This window comes from Onychostruthus taczanowskii, unplaced genomic scaffold (genome assembly GCF_017590055.1).
Source record: "Onychostruthus taczanowskii isolate IOZ18803 unplaced genomic scaffold, ASM1759005v1 scaffold16, whole genome shotgun sequence".
Lineage (NCBI taxonomy): Eukaryota > Metazoa > Chordata > Aves > Passeriformes > Passeridae > Onychostruthus > Onychostruthus taczanowskii.
Window position 1 is genome coordinate 8,809,546 of NW_024498795.1, and position 20,733 is coordinate 8,830,278.

At 37.7% G+C, this 20,733-nt stretch overlaps 1 protein-coding gene across 1 annotated transcript; it reads right to left on the reverse strand.

Moving 5' to 3' along the window:
• Nucleotides 1-5,226: 5,226 nt before the first annotated feature.
• Nucleotides 5,227-18,761, reverse strand: NDC80 (NDC80 kinetochore complex component). The gene is made up of 16 exons (XM_041399359.1): nt 18,552-18,761; nt 18,082-18,168; nt 17,177-17,300; nt 16,877-17,049; nt 15,623-15,725; nt 14,746-14,835; nt 13,384-13,477; nt 12,168-12,274; nt 11,219-11,363; nt 10,719-10,924; nt 9,398-9,550; nt 9,036-9,125; nt 8,127-8,219; nt 6,503-6,633; nt 5,883-5,985; nt 5,227-5,527 (listed from the first exon to the last, which is right to left on the reverse strand). The coding sequence occupies exons 1-16, from the start codon at nt 18,650-18,652 to the stop codon at nt 5,405-5,407; spliced, it is 1,923 nt and encodes a 640-aa protein (XP_041255293.1). The 5' UTR covers nt 18,653-18,761; the 3' UTR covers nt 5,227-5,404.
• Nucleotides 18,762-20,733: the final 1,972 nt, after the last annotated feature.

Consider the following 20,733-nt stretch of genomic DNA (forward strand, 5'->3'; position numbering starts at 1 on the left):
TGAAGCACCTCCTTTCCCTCCTTTTCCACTGACTTGGTGTTAACAGGGTTGTTCCTCTCCCATATTTGCACTCTGCTGTTCTCTGGCTACAATTTCTGCTGTACAATAACCTTTACTTTTTTCTTCTTAAATATGTTATCACAAAGTTGTTGTCACCGTTTCTGATTGGCCCAGCCTTGGCCAGTGGCACGTCCATCTTGGAGCTGCCTTGGACATTGGCTCTGCTGGAGATGGAAGAATCCTTCAGCAGCTTCCCACAGAAGTCACTCCTGCTACCAAAACCTGGCCATGCAAACCCAATACAAGCACACACAAAAGACAGATCGTATTTAAGGAGCTTCTAGGCTAAGTATTTGTTTTCTCAGCACCCATAATAAAAGACCTGAGGAGTAGCTTCTGCAGAATCAAACCATCCAGCAGTTGCTGGAAGAGATCCTCATTAATGCCAAATTGTCATTCCTTGATTTGTTGTTTATACCTTTACAATTCTATATTTTTCAAGTGAGTGGTTTTCTCTTAAAATACCTACTTGCATGATCTGTGCAACCTCTTGCTGTTTTCCCTTTCTTGTCTTGTGTGACTCAACTCTGCAGCTTTCCTTATGACTTTGTTACGAGTGATGGCCTAACCTTTGGGAGGGGGGAAGAAGATGGTAAGTCACCACCCAGCAGTAGTCAAGCAGACCCCATTATTTGGTGTCCACTCTGCATTTCAAATGTAATGTGATTTCCATTGCTAATCAAGACCTTCCAGATAGTTAGAACTAGTAACTCCAGATGCTTTTTTCCAGCATAGTGAATGCCTTTCAGCTGGGCATACCAGTTGTCATGCATGACTGTGCTTGTGTTCAGTGTTCTCAGAACCACATGACTTCTACCAGTACAAAGGCATGCACTATTCTGAATCTTTGTAGGAAAAGTGAAATAAAATTATATACATCTTGCTTGTTTCAAAAGACTTACACACATTCCATCACCTTTCCTTCTGCTTTGGAGTCTTGCCAGACTGATAAGTGTTTCTTTGGAGGTGAAATTAGAGTAACAGACATCCTTTTAAATCTTTGCCTTGTGCAAAGGGTTCTTGAGACTAAAATGCTTATCAGGTCACTGCCAATTAAAACTGTGGTCTCGTGTATGAGGTGCTAGGGAAAACAACATATGGACCACACATCAAAAAGGCTCCTTGTTATCATTAAGCTGTTGATAAGAACTTCTGTAATGAAGGGACAGTGCAGCCAAGTGCAGCCAATCATCCTGTAGACAGACATGTGATCCTGTCTACCTCAGCAGAACCATGGTTCACAAAAAGGTCCACTTTCCAGTGGGCAGTAGTGGACAACAGACCTGGCATCTGTCATGTCTAGAAAAATCCTGCAAACAGATCAAGTCCTACCAAAAAAAAAAACCACCAAACCCCACAACCTGTGAAATTAAGAGTTTCCTCAGGCTGAGTGATTGGTCTCTGTGAATCTCCTGATAGAGGACTGAAGATGTCAGTGCACAGCCTTTAGATATGATACTGGCTAAGACATTGATAGTCCCTCATCCAGTGGGGGACACTGAAGCCTTTGTGTCTTCTGTGCTTCTTCCATTTCTTAAAAAGGAATAAATACCATCAAAACTTCCATCAAGCACCTAAAATGTAAAATCCTGATGAAGATTCAATAGCCCTATAAGATGGAGAGCTTTGCAAGCAAAAAAGACTCAGTGATACATGATTTCATCATACCAGGACCCTTTCACAGCCAAAAATCTGTAGACAGGAAGTATTGAAAAAACAGGTAAATTCCCTGTTCTGTACTACTGCCAAAAGAGGAAGGTTAACTGGCTCTAAAGGACACACGAAGGTTTCCAGTATTAAAGCAAACAAGTGTAACCCAAAGAGGAGATTATATATAGTCTCTTCAGATTGTTTGCAGAGCTCAAAATGCTTGAATACCAAATAACCTGTAGATTAGGAATGAATAAGCAATACCCTTGTTAACAAAATCTCCATTGCTTTAGAATCATTTAGCGTGAGAGACCAGAGTCTTCCTTTTTCACCAGAGCATTGCACTGAGGGAGCTGCCCCTGTTACTGAAAAGGGAATGTCTTCAGCTATTGACTTTTTCCTCTTTCTTACTCTTTCAAAAAAGAACATAAAAAAATATAGCTTTTTTTTAATTCTACCACAGAAGTTGGAGCAGGGATGAGAGCTCCCATAAAAGGCCAGAGCAGGCAAACTCTTGGAAGTATTACAGAACCACAGAGCACAAATTGTTACCCAGCTCAGAACCAAAGGCTTGCATTGGCATGCCATGCTTTATGTTGGCAAAACCAATGAAAAGCATTGCGGAAGCCTCATATAAGACACTGCAAAGTTAAAGCCTGAGCAGGCACAGGTTGCAGCAGAGGAGGTTTAAATAGGCTATTGGGAAAAGTTTCTTCACAGCAGGAGTTGTCAAGCATTGGAACAGGCTGCTCAAGGAAGTGGTTGAATCACCAGCCCTGGAGGCATTTATAAGTCATGAGGATTTGGCACTCAGAGACATGGTTGAGTGGTGGTCTGGGCAATGTTAGATTAACAGTTGGACTCAATGAAATTAGAAGCCCTTTCCAACCTGAATGAATCTACATGATGCACTCAAGAAATGAACTACCACATTCTTGATGGTGATGAGTTTCTGACAACAAAATATGAAAAAAAACCAACATACCCTAGAGAAAAGAAGAAAGCTACAGACTTCCAGCATGCTTCTACAGCATCAAGTGTTATTTTTTATAGCTAAATAATAATAATAAAGCAGATGCAAGAGTAGTCATGTAAAGGAAACAATTATGTAATATGAAGACAGCAAAAGGCTGGTTGGTGAGATTAATGCCAAAAGAACACTACAAAAATCATTGTCAAAGTAGCTTGGCCCTACGCTCCCAAGAATTTTTAAAAAGCCATCTATTTTTAAAAAGGTTAAAGCAATTTTTATTCCTCTAAAACTTACCTGAAGATGTTTTCTGTATTTTATTTTTCCCCTACACAATGCACGTTCAACAGCAAGGAGAGCCAGGGAATTAGTATCTGCTGCTAAAATGATTATCTAGTTCCTTAAGGAAAGTCAGATGATTGGGATTTTATGTCATATTTCTACACTTGCAGTAAAAATCAGTAATTTTATTGAGTGTAAGAATACAAAAATTGACACATTAAACTGTACAAAAGGTACACTAGCACTAAATGAGGCAACTGTATCCATACAAGAGCCAACATTTACAAATGACTCATACTACTGAAATGTACAGGTGCCGTGGTACTTTCTCATTAAGACTTTATATTCCAATAAAGAAACAAAACTAAAACCAAGAGCAATAATTATGTTCTAGTGCCTACTGCCTAAATTTAGAAGTCACATTCCAGAACACAAATCAAAAATAACTGCCTGACTTTCAATATCACAGAGAAAACATGTTGAACAGGGATTAAAAAATTCCCTCAATTTTTAAATTGTGAAGACATAGTACCTAGCAAGCATTGCCTGATGTTGAGCTGTTAGATTACAACACACAGCCCCATAGTATTTTACAGAACCTAGATCCAAATTTGAAGTGGTTCTAAAGGCGGTTTAGCTTAACTGACATACAGATTAATAACAAACACATTACCAATGTTACTAACATGATTTTTTTTTTATTATTTGGACTACTTTAATTTCAGAATGTTACATTGGCCAGTGCATTAAGCAAAGGCATTGTGATTCTTTGACCCATGTTCATTAGGGCCAATGGAAATGCCATTTATTTTGCTCTCATTTAATCAACTGACTACTGCACATGGCAAGGAACATACAGATGCTAAAAACACAAGATCAGCTATAGAAGCAGAGATAAACAGGTATGGGGGAGTCAAAAGAGAGCATAGCCCCTAAATAAGCACATAGTTTAAAGGAATGTGGTTCTCATCTGCGGCTCATAGTTTTGCTCCCTTAGATTATCTAAAGCTACCTCGCTTTAGATAACAAAAATGTTAAAGAGATCACAAAAGGAAAAAACTGAAGAGAAGGAACTGGGATGTAGTAAAGACTAGTTTGTTACAGAAAACAAAAAGTAAGTCTGTAAAGGAAAGAGAAGAGGACAACAAAAGAAAGCATAAAAACTTCCCACCTGTGGGAAGACTTTTCTAGCTGTCAAATTAGAATTTTGGAGTATAAAAAAAGGAACAGAAAATTAGAAGCTCAAATAATGTCATCATTATCATATCTGAAACAAAATACTCGTACCAGGGCAAGAAGATTCACGCACTATGTTAAGAACAACTGAGTTTTAAACTCATTCTGCAAAAATAGCCTAGAATTAGACAATTCAGTTTTTATCTGCAGTCTGTGTTTAGATGGTGTAACTCAAGTTTTGTTGTATATCCTAGGCATCCGTGCTGCATTCAAATATTGTAGAATTGAGGAGCAGCTTCCTTTGTCTATCAGCTGCTAAATGCCTTTAAACAACTGCAAAATTGTTGTTATCTTTGTATATTTGAATGTCTGTCCTCTAAAAACACTCAAATACTTCAATGCTTTCATTAGGAAATACCATCATAAACTATCCAAGATATGGATGCTGGGTTTTACTTATTTATTTTTTAACACAAAATTATACACAGAATAGATAAAAATATACTACTTTCACATAGCATCAATCCACTTTTTTCAAAGTATTTGGACCAGAGCTGCCTATACAGTAATTCTACTGCTACTTTCCTGAGGAAAAGTCAAAGTCTGTCCAACTGGCTAACAAGAAGAATACAGAAGAATACAGACATTTTAGAGCATTTTGATGTATCTAACATGCACCAAACCTACAAATTATTAGATATACAGCCAGCATTTATATGATGTCCTATTTAGAGCTTTGTCTGGTACACATATTCAAGAAGTTCAGTGAAGTTTCATCTGGGAGTATGAGCAGCTAAAGACAAAGCTTGGTTTTCAAACTACTGTGTTTCTTTTTCTAGATTATTTACAAGACTACTATGTAAGGACTAACCTTTTCAAAAGAGGTTTTGATTTTTTAGTCATGTAAGAGGTGTCTCTGTGCAGTTTCATAGGTAACTGAACAAGCAGAAGAGAGACATTTACATTTAGTCTTGCTAGCAAAATAAGGCTTGGAGAAGGATGTGAACTGTCTGTGATGTGTGTGCCCTAAACGCATACATATGCTATTGAAAGTACAAAGTCTGAGCAAAGCATTTTTTAAGAAAATGCAAATATTTTGTTTAATTCTTAAATGTATTTGTGTCAACAAAACAAAGAACGTTCATAACTACTTCCTTCCACTTAAAACCAGTTTCAGTGCTAAACACAGCTAAGTACCCATCCCTTTAGAAGGCAGCATACTAGAGCTTCAGAAATGCAACATTTTTATCTTCATCTCTCTAGTGATTAGATACTTTCAGCCTTCTTTTTATAAGTGTCTAGAATGTTGCTCAAGTGTGACAATAGATCTTCAGGCATGAATTCTTCATCATCTTTGTAAATTCTTACATTCTGTTCATCAAGGTATTTCTAGAAAAGAGGTACAGAAAGTTTTATTAGCTTTATCATAGTCTGCATTTTACTCATTCTGCTAAAACATTTTAAGCAGTCATTGCACGGGTTAACTGATTTCAGTTAAACAGTTTCCTGAAAGACATCTATCAGAAGCAGGTTTAACCTGACAGGATGTTACTGCTGAAACTTAATGATCAATTCTGCTTATTTATACCAAAGGTTTTGTCAGAAAATTTAACTAGAATCCGTGGACTCAGGGCAGCAGCTAAATAATTGATACTTCCTTAGAAAGAGTAAGCTCTAATTTCCAAGTGTTTAACTGCAAATGCCTCTAGAGAGATTTAATTCTGAATATCAAATTTTAGCTTACCACTATAGATGCTATATGAGTAGCAACTGTTTCTATAAGACGACTCAAGTTAGCACCAATTTTTCTCTTCTCTTCTGTTGTTGTTTGCAAAACAACTTGATATCTAAAAGGTAAAGATACTTAGAAGGTCATGTCCATAATTAGAGAATTCCTGACATTTAAAACAATCACTTCCAATCTGATTTATCATCATATTTAGCCATACTTTTTTCCCATTACTATTAATTTGAACCATGTTACAATATATTAACACTCAACTTAAAAAAAACCAAAGGACTGTATTATGCTCACTGATAAGAAACAATGTACCTTAGAGTCCGAATGCTCTTTCCAGACTTTGAGGTATAAAATGCAGTTGTCACGTAAGTTTGGAAACAAACTAATTTCTTAGCTATAACCATATATAAAAAAAATATTATATGGAAAACAGGAGTTCTGATACAGCAGAAAAATATTTTAGCAAAATACTGTTGAGGAAAAACATCTTTCAGTTGTTAACTTGTGAAATTAATACACTGAGATGGATACGTGCTGAAACAACTTTATGTTACATTCAAGGAAATATCTTTATCCTTAAAAACCAAAATAAACAAGGCAAACATGGAAATTATGAATCTTACTGTCTTTGGAGATCATGCAATTCATTTGTGGCTTCACTGAGACCTTCATAGACGCCACTCTCAAGTAACTGTTTATGCTTCTTTAACGATTCCAGTTCATTTGCACATTTCTGCTCTTCCTCTTCTATCTCCTATAGCCATAAGGAAAGAGGAGAAAAAATGGCCTTTCTCAGGTATATCCTATTGCTTGAATTCAAAATTCACAAAAGCGGCTCCAAGTTCAGAACTGAAAAAAACTCTCAAGGACATCCCCCCCAAACCTAAAGTTTCAGCGGTTTTCTGTATCATCCCCATCCCAGAATAAGCCTAACCCCCTCTTTATTCCTTTAATCAAATTTAAAGGCTCGTGTTGCAGCTATTTTCCCTTCAGAGGAAGGGAAACCTTTCCCTTCAACATTCAAAAAGTGTTGTTTACTACAAGATAGTCTAAATAGCTTAGAAATGGCACACCATGAACAACTGTTTCTAGGTTAAAAAAATACAACCACATTTGAGTAAGAAAACAGGTTTTCCTTTTTGTCTGAAAGAGAGTACAATTCCAAATAATCATCTCTTCAAGGAGAATATGTCTGTTGGTGCTATACAATCCACAAAACCAACAAAATTCTGCCTTCAACTCAACATGCAATTCTGGTAGATTACTGAAACATCATCCTTCAAAAATAATTTTAATACTTAAGACTTACAAACAGCATTTTAAAAATTAGAAGAGGAATTACATGACTATGTCTTATTATAAACATCTGGCGGCGAGCGTGTATTTTATGAACTTAACTTTAGAGAAAAGTATATGCAAGAGCACAGATCAAAAGCTAAATGTCATGTGGTTTTGCAAAATATAAACTAAATTAATTGCCTTTATATACCTATATATACCTGCCTCAGCAGGTATTAGTAGTGAAATAGCCCTGTTTCATGGCTGTAGCACAGGAGTTTGGATTTACAACAGCATTTATGGTAAATACTGGCTTAGTTCAATGAACATTTTTCTGCAGGGCACTGCAACCCCACTAAAGCAGTGTTGCCAGAGGAGTTGGGAGGTACCGAAATACCCAGTCAGTTTTTAACAGCGAGGGCTATGTTTTGTAGCTGAACTGCAAGTGGGGAAAAGGATAGGGATTGCTCCTGTGCTGGGAAAGGAAGCAACAGTTTCAGATCATTAAAACAATTTAACATGCTTTTGGTCAATCCCTGTTTTTCTTAGTTTTTACAGAAGCTGATTAAACATGTTTACTAAAAACTGTAAATGTATTTATTATATACAAATTGATTAGACAAGGCAGATCCTGTTAATCCTAAAATCTCCTTCAAGCACATGTCTGGAGACATCCCGAGGTCAGATGATTGTTGCTGCTTTTATTACTGGATGCAGTAATTTATGATTTACAGGATCTGCTACAGTATGATGCCAGATTCTCTTGCAAGAAAGTGAAAACTGATGCAGTTAAGATAGCAGTAAAATCACTTTTCTGAAAAGAATGAAAAAATCCTGTAATAGGAAGGGAAGAAGGCAAAGGCAGAAGCCCAAACAAAAATGCAACCCAAAAATTTATCTATAAATACTAAAATTAAGGATAAGGGTATCATTAAGGATAAGTTTTCATCAAGCTGTAAGAAGTTCTACCTTAAGCTTCTGCTGGTAAAGATCATCCAGCTTTTCAGCTTCTTCTGTCAGCATTTTCACATTGCGTTTCTTGTCCTCTAGCATTACATTCACCTATGATGAAAACATAACCAATGAAGTATAGTTCAAAAAGTATTCCAACATATAAATCCGTGCCATCACAAAGCACATCTGGTAGCTCCAAAAAAACCAATTAAACTAGGCTAGGCTGGGATGGCATTACCTTTCTTCATAGCAGTCTGTATTATGCTTCGTTTTGGATAAGGGGCTAAAACAGTGTTGGTAACACACCAATGTTTTGGCTACTGCTGAAAACAGTGCTAGCACAGCATTCCAAGGCCTTCTATTCCTCCCAGGGCCCCTCACTGAGTATGGCAGGGACAGGCAAGAGACTGGGAAGGTGCATAGCCAGGCCAGCCGGCCAAGAGGACATTTCATACCACATAACATCATGCCCAGCAATAAAAACTGAGGTAAAGGTAGAAAAATAAGGAAATAAAATTTTCCTTCGTTCAATCCATCCCAAATCCAGTATTACTAAAATTCTTCCTGATGACAATTTGTCAGTGATGGTAAGCCACACAATCAACTGGAACGGGCAACTTATTAAAAACAAATGCTTCCAATGTTTTTGGTCAAATATATGTAAGCTACATAAACTGTAATTCAGGGAATACACAATATTTCAACCAACAAAGACCCCAGTTCTTAGAAAAACTTCTAGGTTCCATCACAATTAAAGCAGTTTTCTCACAGCTTCTCCCCCTTCACTTGTCCTCAGAAAAACCCCAACCAATCCAAAAAACCAACCCACCACACCACACTTTACCCATGCAAAAGGTTGAATGAAAGCAGCAGATAAGGTTTTAGGGTTGGTATCTTGGTGTTAATCTTCATTAACCAACGCACCTGTTCCAAAGTATCTTCCAAAGTAATCTTCCGTTGAGTAGCTTTACTAATTTCTTCCTCAGTGTCGTTGATGATCTCCATGAGGGGAGCCTGTAATACGCATACAAGAAGATCCAACAAATGCAATTTGCTTATTTGAACCAAGATGTACCCCAGTACATCTTTTTCTGTTATTTTTTTTAGGCTACTGTATTCTCCAATACCAAATTTCTTTCACATACTACAATGTAATTATGGTGACTCATCACACAAGCTTTTCAATGACATTTCATTGTGAGCTTGAGAGACCTTCCCAGCATTTCCAAAGAAACACACCTTTTTTGTGAGTGGTATCTAAAGCCTTAAGTGTTGACTTTACTTACCTTGATCTGAGTTCTGTATTTGACGAGGCAATTTGGTCCCGCCTCAGGATTAAACTGAATCTCAAAGTCGTGGCCTTTGGAATTCTCAGCACTTACTGGAATTAATTTCAGCTTTCGAGCCAGTTTATGATACTCTGCCAGTTGCATTTCGATCTGCTCAGAGAAAAGGGCACAAATCATAGAAGAGATACAAGTGAAAAGATTTGCAAGAAGTATTCATATAGTACTTTAAACAAGTTCCCGAGTTACTCTCTATAGCCATAATGTCTTGTTACCCCACAGTATTCAACAGCTGTATGTAATGCCAGTCCAGCAATTTGCTGCATTAGGTGCTGTTTTATGATTCTTTCACAGTTTTCACACTGAGATTTCTTAGTGTATATGGCTGAGAACACTGAATGGTTTCACCTGTGGTTTTCCATATTCATTTGCCTCAAGTTTTTGAGAATTAGCTGATAGGGAACTAAAAACATGGTGGAAAATAATACTAAACCAATGATCAATTATCAGGTCAATATGCCTTCCCTCATTACTTTTGACAGGAAATGCCACACATCATAGTAACAAACTAACTTGAGCATGCCTCTAAACAAACTTTATTAAATGCTCTAATTTCTAATTAATAAGTGCTATTTATATGCAAATGTTAAAAAACCCACGGGTTTTTTTTTCCAGTTTTGTGTATAAACTCATACTTTCACATGAGGATTTAAGTTAATACAAGTGCTTGATAAAGGGTAACCCTACCAAATATATTTGCAACTTTTTTCTTTAGTTCACCAATTGGCAAAGCAGAAGCTTTTAAATCCCATCACTTACAGGACTATATCTTTTCATTCTGTTTGAGGGGATTGAACTTAGCCCTTGAAAAATGGTACAATTTCTACACAAAGAACTAATCAGGCCTTAATGCGTGCAAAGCTATTGATTCAAATTCACTGGTTTTGCCTTACTTCCTTGCTCTGAAATATTAACATTAGCCTGTAATTTCTTGTGTTATCAAAGCATGGCATGCTAATGTTACCAAAGCTCTTAATGCTATAGCAGTGAGAGCGGATGGCTCTTCATATTCTAGATACATCTCTTATGATACAGAAAAAAAATTACATTTTCATTAAGCGCAAAACAGAAAATGGAAAATAAAAAAGGAAACATTTTTCAGAAGTATTGTAAACAGAGGCCATTCTTGTCAGTGTTGCCTGGTTAGATACATGTATGGTGGTGTTAGATTATTTAGCAAAGAAATTATCAAGACTCCAATTTTAAGCGTGCATGATGAAAACTGGCAGCCACCTCTGAGTGTAGTGGGGTTTTCACATACCGCCTCTTTATTCCTAGCATATTTTAGCTCTTCATTCCACAGCTGATGTTCTTCTGCTTCCAGTTCCTTAGTCAGCTTGTTAATGGTTTGCTGCAGCTCATTTCTCTCATGATTTATTCTCTCAATGTCCGCAGCTGAGTACTTTTGGTTATCTAAGATGTGCCGGAGCCGGGCATTCTCCTGCTTCGTTGCTTCTACTTCCATTTCTAAGTTCATAAAACATTTGTGAAATGGACATAAAATACCAGCCTATATACGTAAACCTCACCTCTGTATTTTATGAGTAAATAACATAATTATTACATGTCAGTACTGTTTCATTAATCCAGTGTACAAAGAGCTATTAGACAAAAAAAATCTTTATTAGCAATCCATTCTGGAAAGTATATTTGTAGCATCATCCTACTCCAAGTATCTCGCTCTGTGCTCAAGCTAAGATCTACAATTATTTGAAGACTATTTCTAGTTTCACTGTCCTGACTGTGATTAAGCCTCCTTACCTGCTGTCTCAACTTCATCATTAACACTTTCCAGTTTTTGACCAAGGATGGCTATATGAGATTCCAGATTAGCCAAATAAGCCTGGTATTTCTGGACGTCTGCTTGAAGAGACGATTTCACATTTCGTAGCGTAACTCTACGGTCCTAGGAAATGGGTGAAAAGAACAACCACTCTTAGATAAATATAAAATAATTCACTTTCCAGACAAGACAGTAGCATAATTGATCAATATCAGTAGCACAAATATAAAACTAAAGAACTTTAATAATTTTTTATCTCTGTGACAGCTAAGTCAAGTCAAGCATCTTTAACAGCAAAGAAGGCTGAAAAGATTCTTGCATTTCAGCATTAAGTCTCTCATTTGCATCAGACACTACTTTAGACAATTATTACTACAGGTAGTTCATAAGTTAACTCTAATGATATATGGAGGGCAGATAAAACAAGGGCATGGAAAGCTGGGAATATACTCAGCACATTTTGCACAGTTGGCAGGAATCTCAATTTGCCACCTGCATAGATACTAACCCATTTTTGAACTCAGGATGTATTAAAAGCAGAATCCAGCTTCTCAAGCAAAGTATTTCCCATAAAATATATTGTTACTACTGAATCCCATGCCTCATATTTGAATACCAACACATTTGAAAAAATAATATTGAAATTTATATTAAAAAAAAAGTGGTTCAAGCATTTTATTAATATATCAGTCAATATAAGACATTATCGCCTGTAAATATCTGCACATTATCAAACAAATGGTTACTGAAGACTCCACAGAAAAAGCCTTGTTCTATAATGGCATGGAGTCTGTAAAAACCTGGCCTAATTAAAATCACAAAGTACTGCAAAACTTCCATTTGTTATGTGTCATAAGTATCTTCATTCAGAAATGGTCAATATTATAAAATTCAACTCCACCATAAAAACAGACACAATTTACTAACCGGCTCACTTTCCTTTTCTTTTTCTAGTCTTGCAATCTCTTCTTGAAGCCTTTTGTTTTCAGCTGCTAAACTTTCCATCTGGAATGGATCTATATTAAATAAATCCTCTGTGGGAGAGCAGAATAGAGAGTGAAGTTACAAATTCATCTCAATATCACTACCTATTTTGAGTATCTGAACTTTAGCTTCAGCACAATAAGTACCCATTATCTGGATAATTATTTTACACTAAAGAAATATCTAAAAACAACCAAGAAACTTATCATTAAAAAGAATCAGGCAAAAACCCCAAAACAAACAAGAAGAGACATGGGTTCCTCATGTCAAAGTCACTCCCAAGAGGTAAGGGTTTCCAAATTCTCATACAGCCCACACCACAGGAGAGTATATAAGTCTGGACCATCTTGTGAAGCTAGAACAAATCAAGCTTATTTAACAACCTCTTTCTTATCCATATACTTCCTTGCTTCTTGAGGCATCTTTTCCCTAACTTCACTTGGCATTTGCCAAAAAATGGGATGATTATTTTTTCCTAATATCCAGTAACAGTATGGTAGCTTGTTTCCTCTCCAACTGATGACTCCAGTTTGCAAACAAAGGGCTCTTAGTCTGGCTTTTCATAGGAGAGCAAAGAAAGTAAGACATGTTTTTCTTCCTTGTTCTCACATTGTGTTTGTGTAGGTGGTGAAATGAGTGAGTGAAAAAAACCTAATAATTTTCTACATCCCTGAAGACAAACACCTGTGATTCAGGTGCATGCTGAATCACATACAGGAATCCTCACAATGGAGTCTGGAACTCCTGCAGACTCTTTTCAGATCTTTCAAAGGCTGAACTTTCTTATGAGGTCTGCATCCTCTGAAAATATTTTTCTTTTTTTAAAAGTGTTAACTTTGCCAGACAGAAACAAGAGTCATCTGCATAGATGGCATTCACATCTGAAGAACTGTATACTGGTCTTCTGTGACAAAGACATTAAAAAACAAGGTGACACAGCTACAGCTGACAGCAGATCATAACCTAACCATCTGTACTGCTAAATATATATATAGATAAATATATATAAAAAAGAGAGCATTAAGTTGAAGTAACTGAAACTTACTTAGGAATTTCAGACTCCCTTAGATCACTTTCACTTGTAAACTGAAAAAACTGATGCCAGGAGAAAAGAAACCAGTAACACAATTGCATACTTAATTAAAATTTGAAAACTTACTTAATTTTGACTGTACTTCAGCATCCAACTCTTCAAAGGTATCTCTCCCTTTCATGAAAAGATCATAGCACTTCACACAGTAGTCCATGAAAAGCTGAAAACAATTTAAAAATCTTTCATTTCAACAATTCCAAGGCCTATAAAATATCTGGATAGTCTAAAGCTATTCAATCAGTGGAATTAAACAGACAGCAAAAATATCTTTAATGCTTCGATTGTACTTTTGTAAAATTAAACTTTTTTCCTCCCTTTGAACATAGAATGTCAAGATTATATTCAGGCAGAAACAGACACCTATAATTCACATTAAGAAAGGTCTGGAGATACTGTATTTTTTTGGGATAATTAACAAAGATTGTAGGTACAATACTTAAGAATTTTTCATCTTGATGCATATGATTCTCTCATAGTTTATGGAAACTGGAAATCTGTTTAACAGACCTCTTCTATAAATATGACCATTAAAATTCAGATCTGCAGATGTCAAAGTACTTATCTAGAATTAAAGAAAGGTTATGCAAAACAAATTCACTAGACACTAAGATACAGATATTTCAGAAGCAATTACACCAAATTGTAATTTTGTATCAACATACATGCATAAATGTCAGTGTAGAAGAACCTATTTAGTTTAAAAGCATTTTTACTTGCCAACCATCAGGTTGTACCCTTAGTCCAAAATTATGATTTTACGTGATTTTTGCAATTTCTAATTAAATGTTTTAGCTTATAATGCAGCCCTCTCCAAACACCTGCTGTGAGTTAACACTGAGTTAAATCTGAGTAGTTCTAATAATCCATGATAAATAAAGAAGAAAGCAATCTGTTGGATTTTTAAGAGCCTGAATTACACTGCCACCCTATTTTGTGGCTCAGAAATAAAATTTTACAAGCAATTTTTACATAGTAAACTGAGTAGATATTGGCACAAGTCACTATATTTAGAATTAAGTCACTGTCTTTACACTGCACTGCTGTTAACTTCAGAAGTCTTGAGTGCTAAAGCAAAATACACCAGAAACTCTACTAAAACAATAAACAGCATAATGATTCCCTTTCTCCACAAAGGAGAACTGAAACAGTAGATACTTGGAGAATAAGGCAAATATAAATTAAGGAGAACATTTTGTTTAATACCCAGTCTTCACCAATAGACTGATCATGATACCTGCTCAGGAAATAGTTGATAAGGTTTTTATATAATGCTACTCTACTTCCTAGAAAGCATTGTGAATATAAAAGGCAAAAGAATCTATAAATACATGACACAACAATCTAAACTGTAATTAAATTTTGTTGTTGTTACAGCACATAGCAAAATTCAATTGAGCAATTCTGATTCTAATTTCCTTTTCATGGTACCTTATTATGTACAATTCCATCATCTGTCTCTCCTCCCCAGCTCTGTCTGTCATCAAAGGATGGTGCATTTTCCCTGATCGCATTGTACAGCTGAAAAGCAGAGGTGCACACACAAAGAGCAAATGTGAAGACATCCATTAGTTTCCATACTGGTTTCATGAAAAGAAGCAGAGTAACACTGGATTATGATTTCAGCAAGCAGGTTGGAATGAGCCTGTGTTGTGTTGACTAAACACACAGGTAAAGAGGCGTGAACTGAACAGTCAACACTGCCAAGTTGTCTTGTGTCTTTTGCACAAAAAAGGACAGGATTTTCATGGGCGCTCAATTCAGCAGCAGTCAGCTTCTGTCACAGATGCCAAATTTTGCTCAGACCTGAGCTGGCAGCAATTACCACTGCTAAAAAACCCAAACAAACCAAACAAAACCAAAATTAAATAAAAACACCCCACCCAAACACAAAAGTTGCCACTTTGTATCAGAATCATGGGATATTTGAATAATTTCAATTGAAAATTCAATCCTTAGATTTCAAATTTAGGAGAGAATGGCAGATGTCACATTTGCACTGCAGATACACGTTCTATTCCGTGATTATACTCATTAACTTCTCATGTTTAATGTATTTATAGATCATCATTTTGCCATTTTTTTTAATACATTAAAAGAAAAAAATGATCATACTATAACATGAAAAGCTCCCTTTAAAAGTTACTAAAACATAAGGCTAAGGGTCATCTCCCAGATGACAGCTAAGAACATGTATGTCTACATATATGTTAAACAAAGAGATTTGTAGAAAATATTTACTAGATCCATATTGAAAATAACCTTCCAGCCTGGAAAGTGGAAATATTTATCTTAAGACAAACATTACCTTGACACAATCAATTAACCAAACCAAAGCTGCCACAATCTGAGGCCAGGTGTGTGGTGCTCCCACAGTGTACATGGAGCTTTTTGACAGAGCAAAGGGGTACCTGTATGGCCAAAGAAGATGCATTTTAATAGCTGTGGCAGTGATGAAAACAAACCAGCACATTTTTATATGTAGATGAAAGCACAGAAGGAAGAGCAAACTCAATTGTACTGTACTTCAAAGGAAACAAGTTGCGTTCTTCCAGTACTATTTTATTCAATTATCATGGATTTCTCGTTTTGTGATTCATAGAATATCTTGGTTTGAAAGGGATTCGTAAGGATCAACAAATCCAACTCCTTGCTCCTCATAGGACTGCTTACAACTAAATAATATGATCAAGAGTGTTGTCCAGATGTTCCTTGAACTCCCAAAACTTCAAGTGACTTGCCAGAATTAGTCTTTTTATCCAGAATTACACTCTTGGTGGAGCAGAGTGTAATCCTTTTCAACATTTCAAGCTATGTCAGCAGTTTCAAATGTTATAGATTAAAACAAAATTTTATTAAAATGCTGAGAAGTGAACAAAAAAGATTTACACCAACATTTAAGGAGCCCTGGCACTTTGACTCCATCATAGGTTCAAATCTACAGCAGTAAAATATGCTCCCTTTTTTTTTTAATGAGACTGAAAATTCACAGTTATCAACAGTCAGAGGATTTTCTTTCTTGGAAAGCATTGGGGCATCAATGATTTCAAACACTGAACAAATTCAGCAATAAACCACTCAGCTACTTAGCATTTTTCCCACCTCAACGGTAATTTTTGTTATTTCCACATTCTGCTTTGAAAGCAGAATGAGAAAAATGGCAGGAAAACATATTTTAAACTAAATTAAATTTATTTAAACTAAAATGAAATTTAATTGTCTTGATCCAAAATTCTGGAAATTTCAGTTCTTAGATTCTAACAGAATGAACAGAAAGGTCTGTAAAAGAAAATTGTGTCTTGTCTTTCAAAGTTCTATATAAATATTCAATTAAATTTTACATTACAAAGCAAGATTCCAAGAGCTTATAGTTGTGCAAGTTCAAATATAAAATGTATAGCAGACACTGAATACAAGAGAGTAAACCTAGAGCTAAAGAAAATCTCATCTGAATAAAGAAATCTATCCATTCTCCCCAGCTATCAATGCAGAATTCTTAGCTTTTAAATTTCTAGCCATAGCATATCTATTCAGCCCAGGAGACTAACAATAATCATCTTACCCAAGGTCTTTAAAAACTTTGGGAATCTCCTCTTCAAATTTTGAGTCAGGCAGCTCATAAGAAGGGCAGAGGAATTTATAGATAAAGGTGAAGATCTTTAAAAAGTCCTTAACTGATGGAGACTGTAGTGATTTCATGGAAACATTGTGGGCATAAGCATTCTCAACAAGGAACTGTGTAAACAAAACACAGAATACCAGTCACTAAATAAAATTTATAGTTGAAACCAAGGGAAATAACCATTTTGATTAGCACATTTTACACTTCATAACATAAATGCAGAATAAGTTAATATGTTACCTCACAAAGCTTCTTGATACATTGCTGGATGAATGCCTTGTCATGAAGGGGCCTGGGATCCTTTATCTTTTCTGTCCCAAACACACCGAACTGGCTGCTGCGCGACCCTCCAGCCCCACTCGCTCTAAGGACAGACAATAAATACAGGTCTTGTGACAATACCTATAAAGAAGAACTCTCTTCATGTTTAAGTCACAACAACTGCTATGTTTATGTTTTCTTTGCATTTGTAATACAAAGTGATACTTGAAGTTTTCTGTTCATTTAAGGTCATTGGAAAGACATCATCAACCTGGAAGCTACGATGCCACATGTACAACAAAAGGATTACTGCATCCTAGATGAATACTTACTTCATTTTATGGAAAGAAATAAACTTTTAGAGAGCAGAAAAATACCCCAAAGATGAAGAAAAAATCATGTTGGCAACTGTAAATAAACTCTAAAATATTTAAGGAATATTTAAAAGGAATAGACCCCTACAACATTGGGGTACTATCAAAGAAGATAGCTCATGACTTTCTGTGTTGTGGGTAAGCAGAAAGATTATAGATTTTTGGAAGGTTTGTATCTTAGAGAGAGGAAACTAACACAGAGTACACTTCAGATGTCATTCTTCCTTAAACAAGAAATGTATTGAGATACTCTTAAGATCTGCAGTGCACATCATTCCCAAACTAATAAAAAAAAAAAACAGCTCCCAAAGCAATTCCTGCTCCACAGCATTGTTTAGTGACCAAGGACTGGAGGAAGGCAGACCTGGTCTGCTTGCCTCAGATCCATTATTCCCTATAATGAAAATCTATCAAGAAAGAAAAATGACAAAATTACCTGCGGACCTTTTTTGTTTTAACAAAACAAGTGCAGTGAACACTTACAGTGCAGAGAACAAAAGCTATCCGTACCTGTTCCCAAAACAGCTGACTTTTCTTTCTGAAGCTCCAGATGCAGATTTGGTCATGCTCAGCTTCCCAAAGGTGCTTCTGTCCTTCCTGAAGAACAGAGAGAAGGATTCAAGTGATTAGTTCCACCAATTCATATTTTACTCGTACAAGAGCTATACACTCTCTCATGTATTCCTAAGCACCTTCATCACAGCAACCTCTTAGAAAGGTCAACTGATGCACCCAGCCACCTCTTAAGAAACATGTAAGTGTTACCATTTGAAACCTGACACAGGTACACAAAAAGGTTAAAGCAAGTAGTTTTGCAAGACTGGGGCATGTGTTCAAACATCCTTGGATGTAAGGAGCCTTCTTCTCACTGTTTCAATTGTTTTCCCTCAGTTGCTACTCACACTCAAACACACTATGATAAATCTCTTCAGAATTAGTTGTATATACTTATTTTTAGGAACATGTCCAGCAAGACTTACATCTGAGGTGTCTGAAGACCCATCTTGTTGTTATCCTGCACTCTCAGTGCCATCATAGATTGTCGACTGCTGCTTCCAGCAATACTTGAGCTTCGCCTCATCGTGACTGCTGTAAACCACAATCCCTCAGTATTCCAGCAGTATCAGAAAATCCGGGACCTAAGGGTATTTTCTTTTCTAAATGCCACAACGATTTTCTAAAAGGTTGGAATAAACAAGTAGACCTGTACATCAGACCAAAAAGAAAGAAGAAAGAAAAAAGATTTTGTTAGACTCTGGAAATATATAAGAGCAGCCACAGCCTTTTAAATCAACCATTTTATTGATAAAAGTGTCAGTGCTTGTTCCAAACCTACTGTTTTGCCTTTCTTTATATTTGGTCACTTCAAACCTACAGGTTCCAAAAGCAAAAGAGCTTGAGAATTTTTCATTTCAGTCCACTGGGAAAAAGGCCACATTACCACGAGTACACAAGTACTGCTTACAGCACTTCAGCCATACATCAGCTCCTGAGCTGCTCATTCTGAGCCTACCCATTTCTATGCAACTGATCTCCCCGTATTATAGCACAATAACTGGAAAACCTGTTCTGAGGTAATATTATGGCTCTCTTCAGACTATGCATGCAGACTATAAATCAAACTGGAATATTAATATCATTGTCCCCACTGTGGCATTAAGGGGGAATTTGAAGTAAACAGAACTCACGAAACATTAAGTCACAAAAAAAATGCCAGCTTCTGCCCTCTACAGAGGTTCTACTTTATTTGTGGGGTGGGATTAAATGACTGAATTATAACTGATAAAAACACCCTCTATTATAGATATTACACCAAACATATTATTAATATAAACTGTTGCTTCATTTTGCTTCCAGTTCCACTGCTCACAGACCACAACAGAAGTTTAGCTCAAGCTTAATTCATAGGGCAGCATTTCTCACTGTATCTGGGGAAGAATCTGCATTATTCCATTACTTTAACTGGGACCAACCACAGAGAGGATGAATTTTCACAATCATAGCAAGCAATTAGCTTCTAGAATAACAGAATCAATTAGGTTGGAAGAGACCTGAGAGATCATCAAGTCCAACTCATGACCAAACACCACCTTGTAAGCGAGACCATGGCACTAAGTGCTACATCCAGCCTTTCCATGGACACTGACTCCACCACCATGCCGGGCAGGTGTGGTGGTTGTTGGAGCAAGCTTAACACACTCATTCACGACACCAGTCCATTCCAGTGTATAATCGCCTTTTCTGTGGAGGAATTCCTCCAAGTGTCCCAGCAAAGCCTGGTGCAGTTTGAGACCGTGTCCTCTCGCTTGTTGCCTGGGAGAAGAGGCCGACCCGCACCCGGCTACAGCCTCCTTTCAGGTGCTCCAGAGTGATAAGGCTCCCCAGAGCCTCCTTTTCTCCAGGCTAAACCAGCTCCCCCAGTCACTCCTCACAGGACTTGTGCTCCAGACCCTTGCCCAGCTCCGCTGCCTTCCCTGAACACGCTCCAGCCCCTCAATGAATTGCGGGGCCCACAACTGGCCACAGCACTGGAGGCGCGGCCTCACCGCCGCCGCGTACAGGGGTCTGTCACTGCCCTGGTCCTGCTGGCCGCACTGCTGCTGACATAAGCCGAGACGCTCTAAGAGCAGAGATTTAAGACCAGTTTGCCAGAGTCAACCCGCCAGCGGGAAAAAAAAATAGGAAAGCATAGGAGCGCGGCAGAGCTGGGCGCAGCTCCGCCCGCTCGCCCGGAGAGCGCGTCTGAACCCTACCGAAGGCGACCGGGGGGACTCAGCAGCGAGTCCGCAGCCCGGGACTCACCGCCGCCGCACGGACACTTGTCCCGGGGCGAAGGTGAGTGAGAAGTGAGAGGTGAGAGGTGAGGGTGTTGGTGTTGCTGCCGCTGCCCTCCCGCTCCCCGCCCTGCCGTTACCGCCAGCGCCGCCGCCGCCGCCGCCTCGTCGCAATTTCAAATCCGCCCGCCCGGACGTCGCCCAGAGCGTCACACGGAACTGCGTCACAGCCGGGCCGCGGGCCAGCAGCGCGGCGGGCGGGGACGAGGGGCGCTGGGAATACAGGGAGGAGGAGCGGTGGAAAGAGAGGGAAGGAGGATCCCACCCCCCGGAAGGACCGTGGCCGTACGGCGACTGGTTGTGCCCGCGGTGAGTGTGTGCCGGGCGC

Excerpts from the sequence above, each read along its gene's own strand:
- NDC80 (XM_041399359.1), bottom strand. The coding sequence starts at position 18,652 with ATGAGGCGAAGCTCAAGTATTGCTGGAAGCAGCAGTCGACAATCTATG. Across the intron at positions 5,986-6,502 it reads TTGCATGATCTCCAAAGACA|ATATCAAGTTGTTTTGCAAA; the intron begins GTAAGATTCATA and ends TTTACCTTTTAG. Across the intron at positions 5,528-5,882 it reads CTCATATAGCATCTATAGTG|AAATACCTTGATGAACAGAA; the intron begins GTAAGCTAAAAT and ends CCTCTTTTCTAG.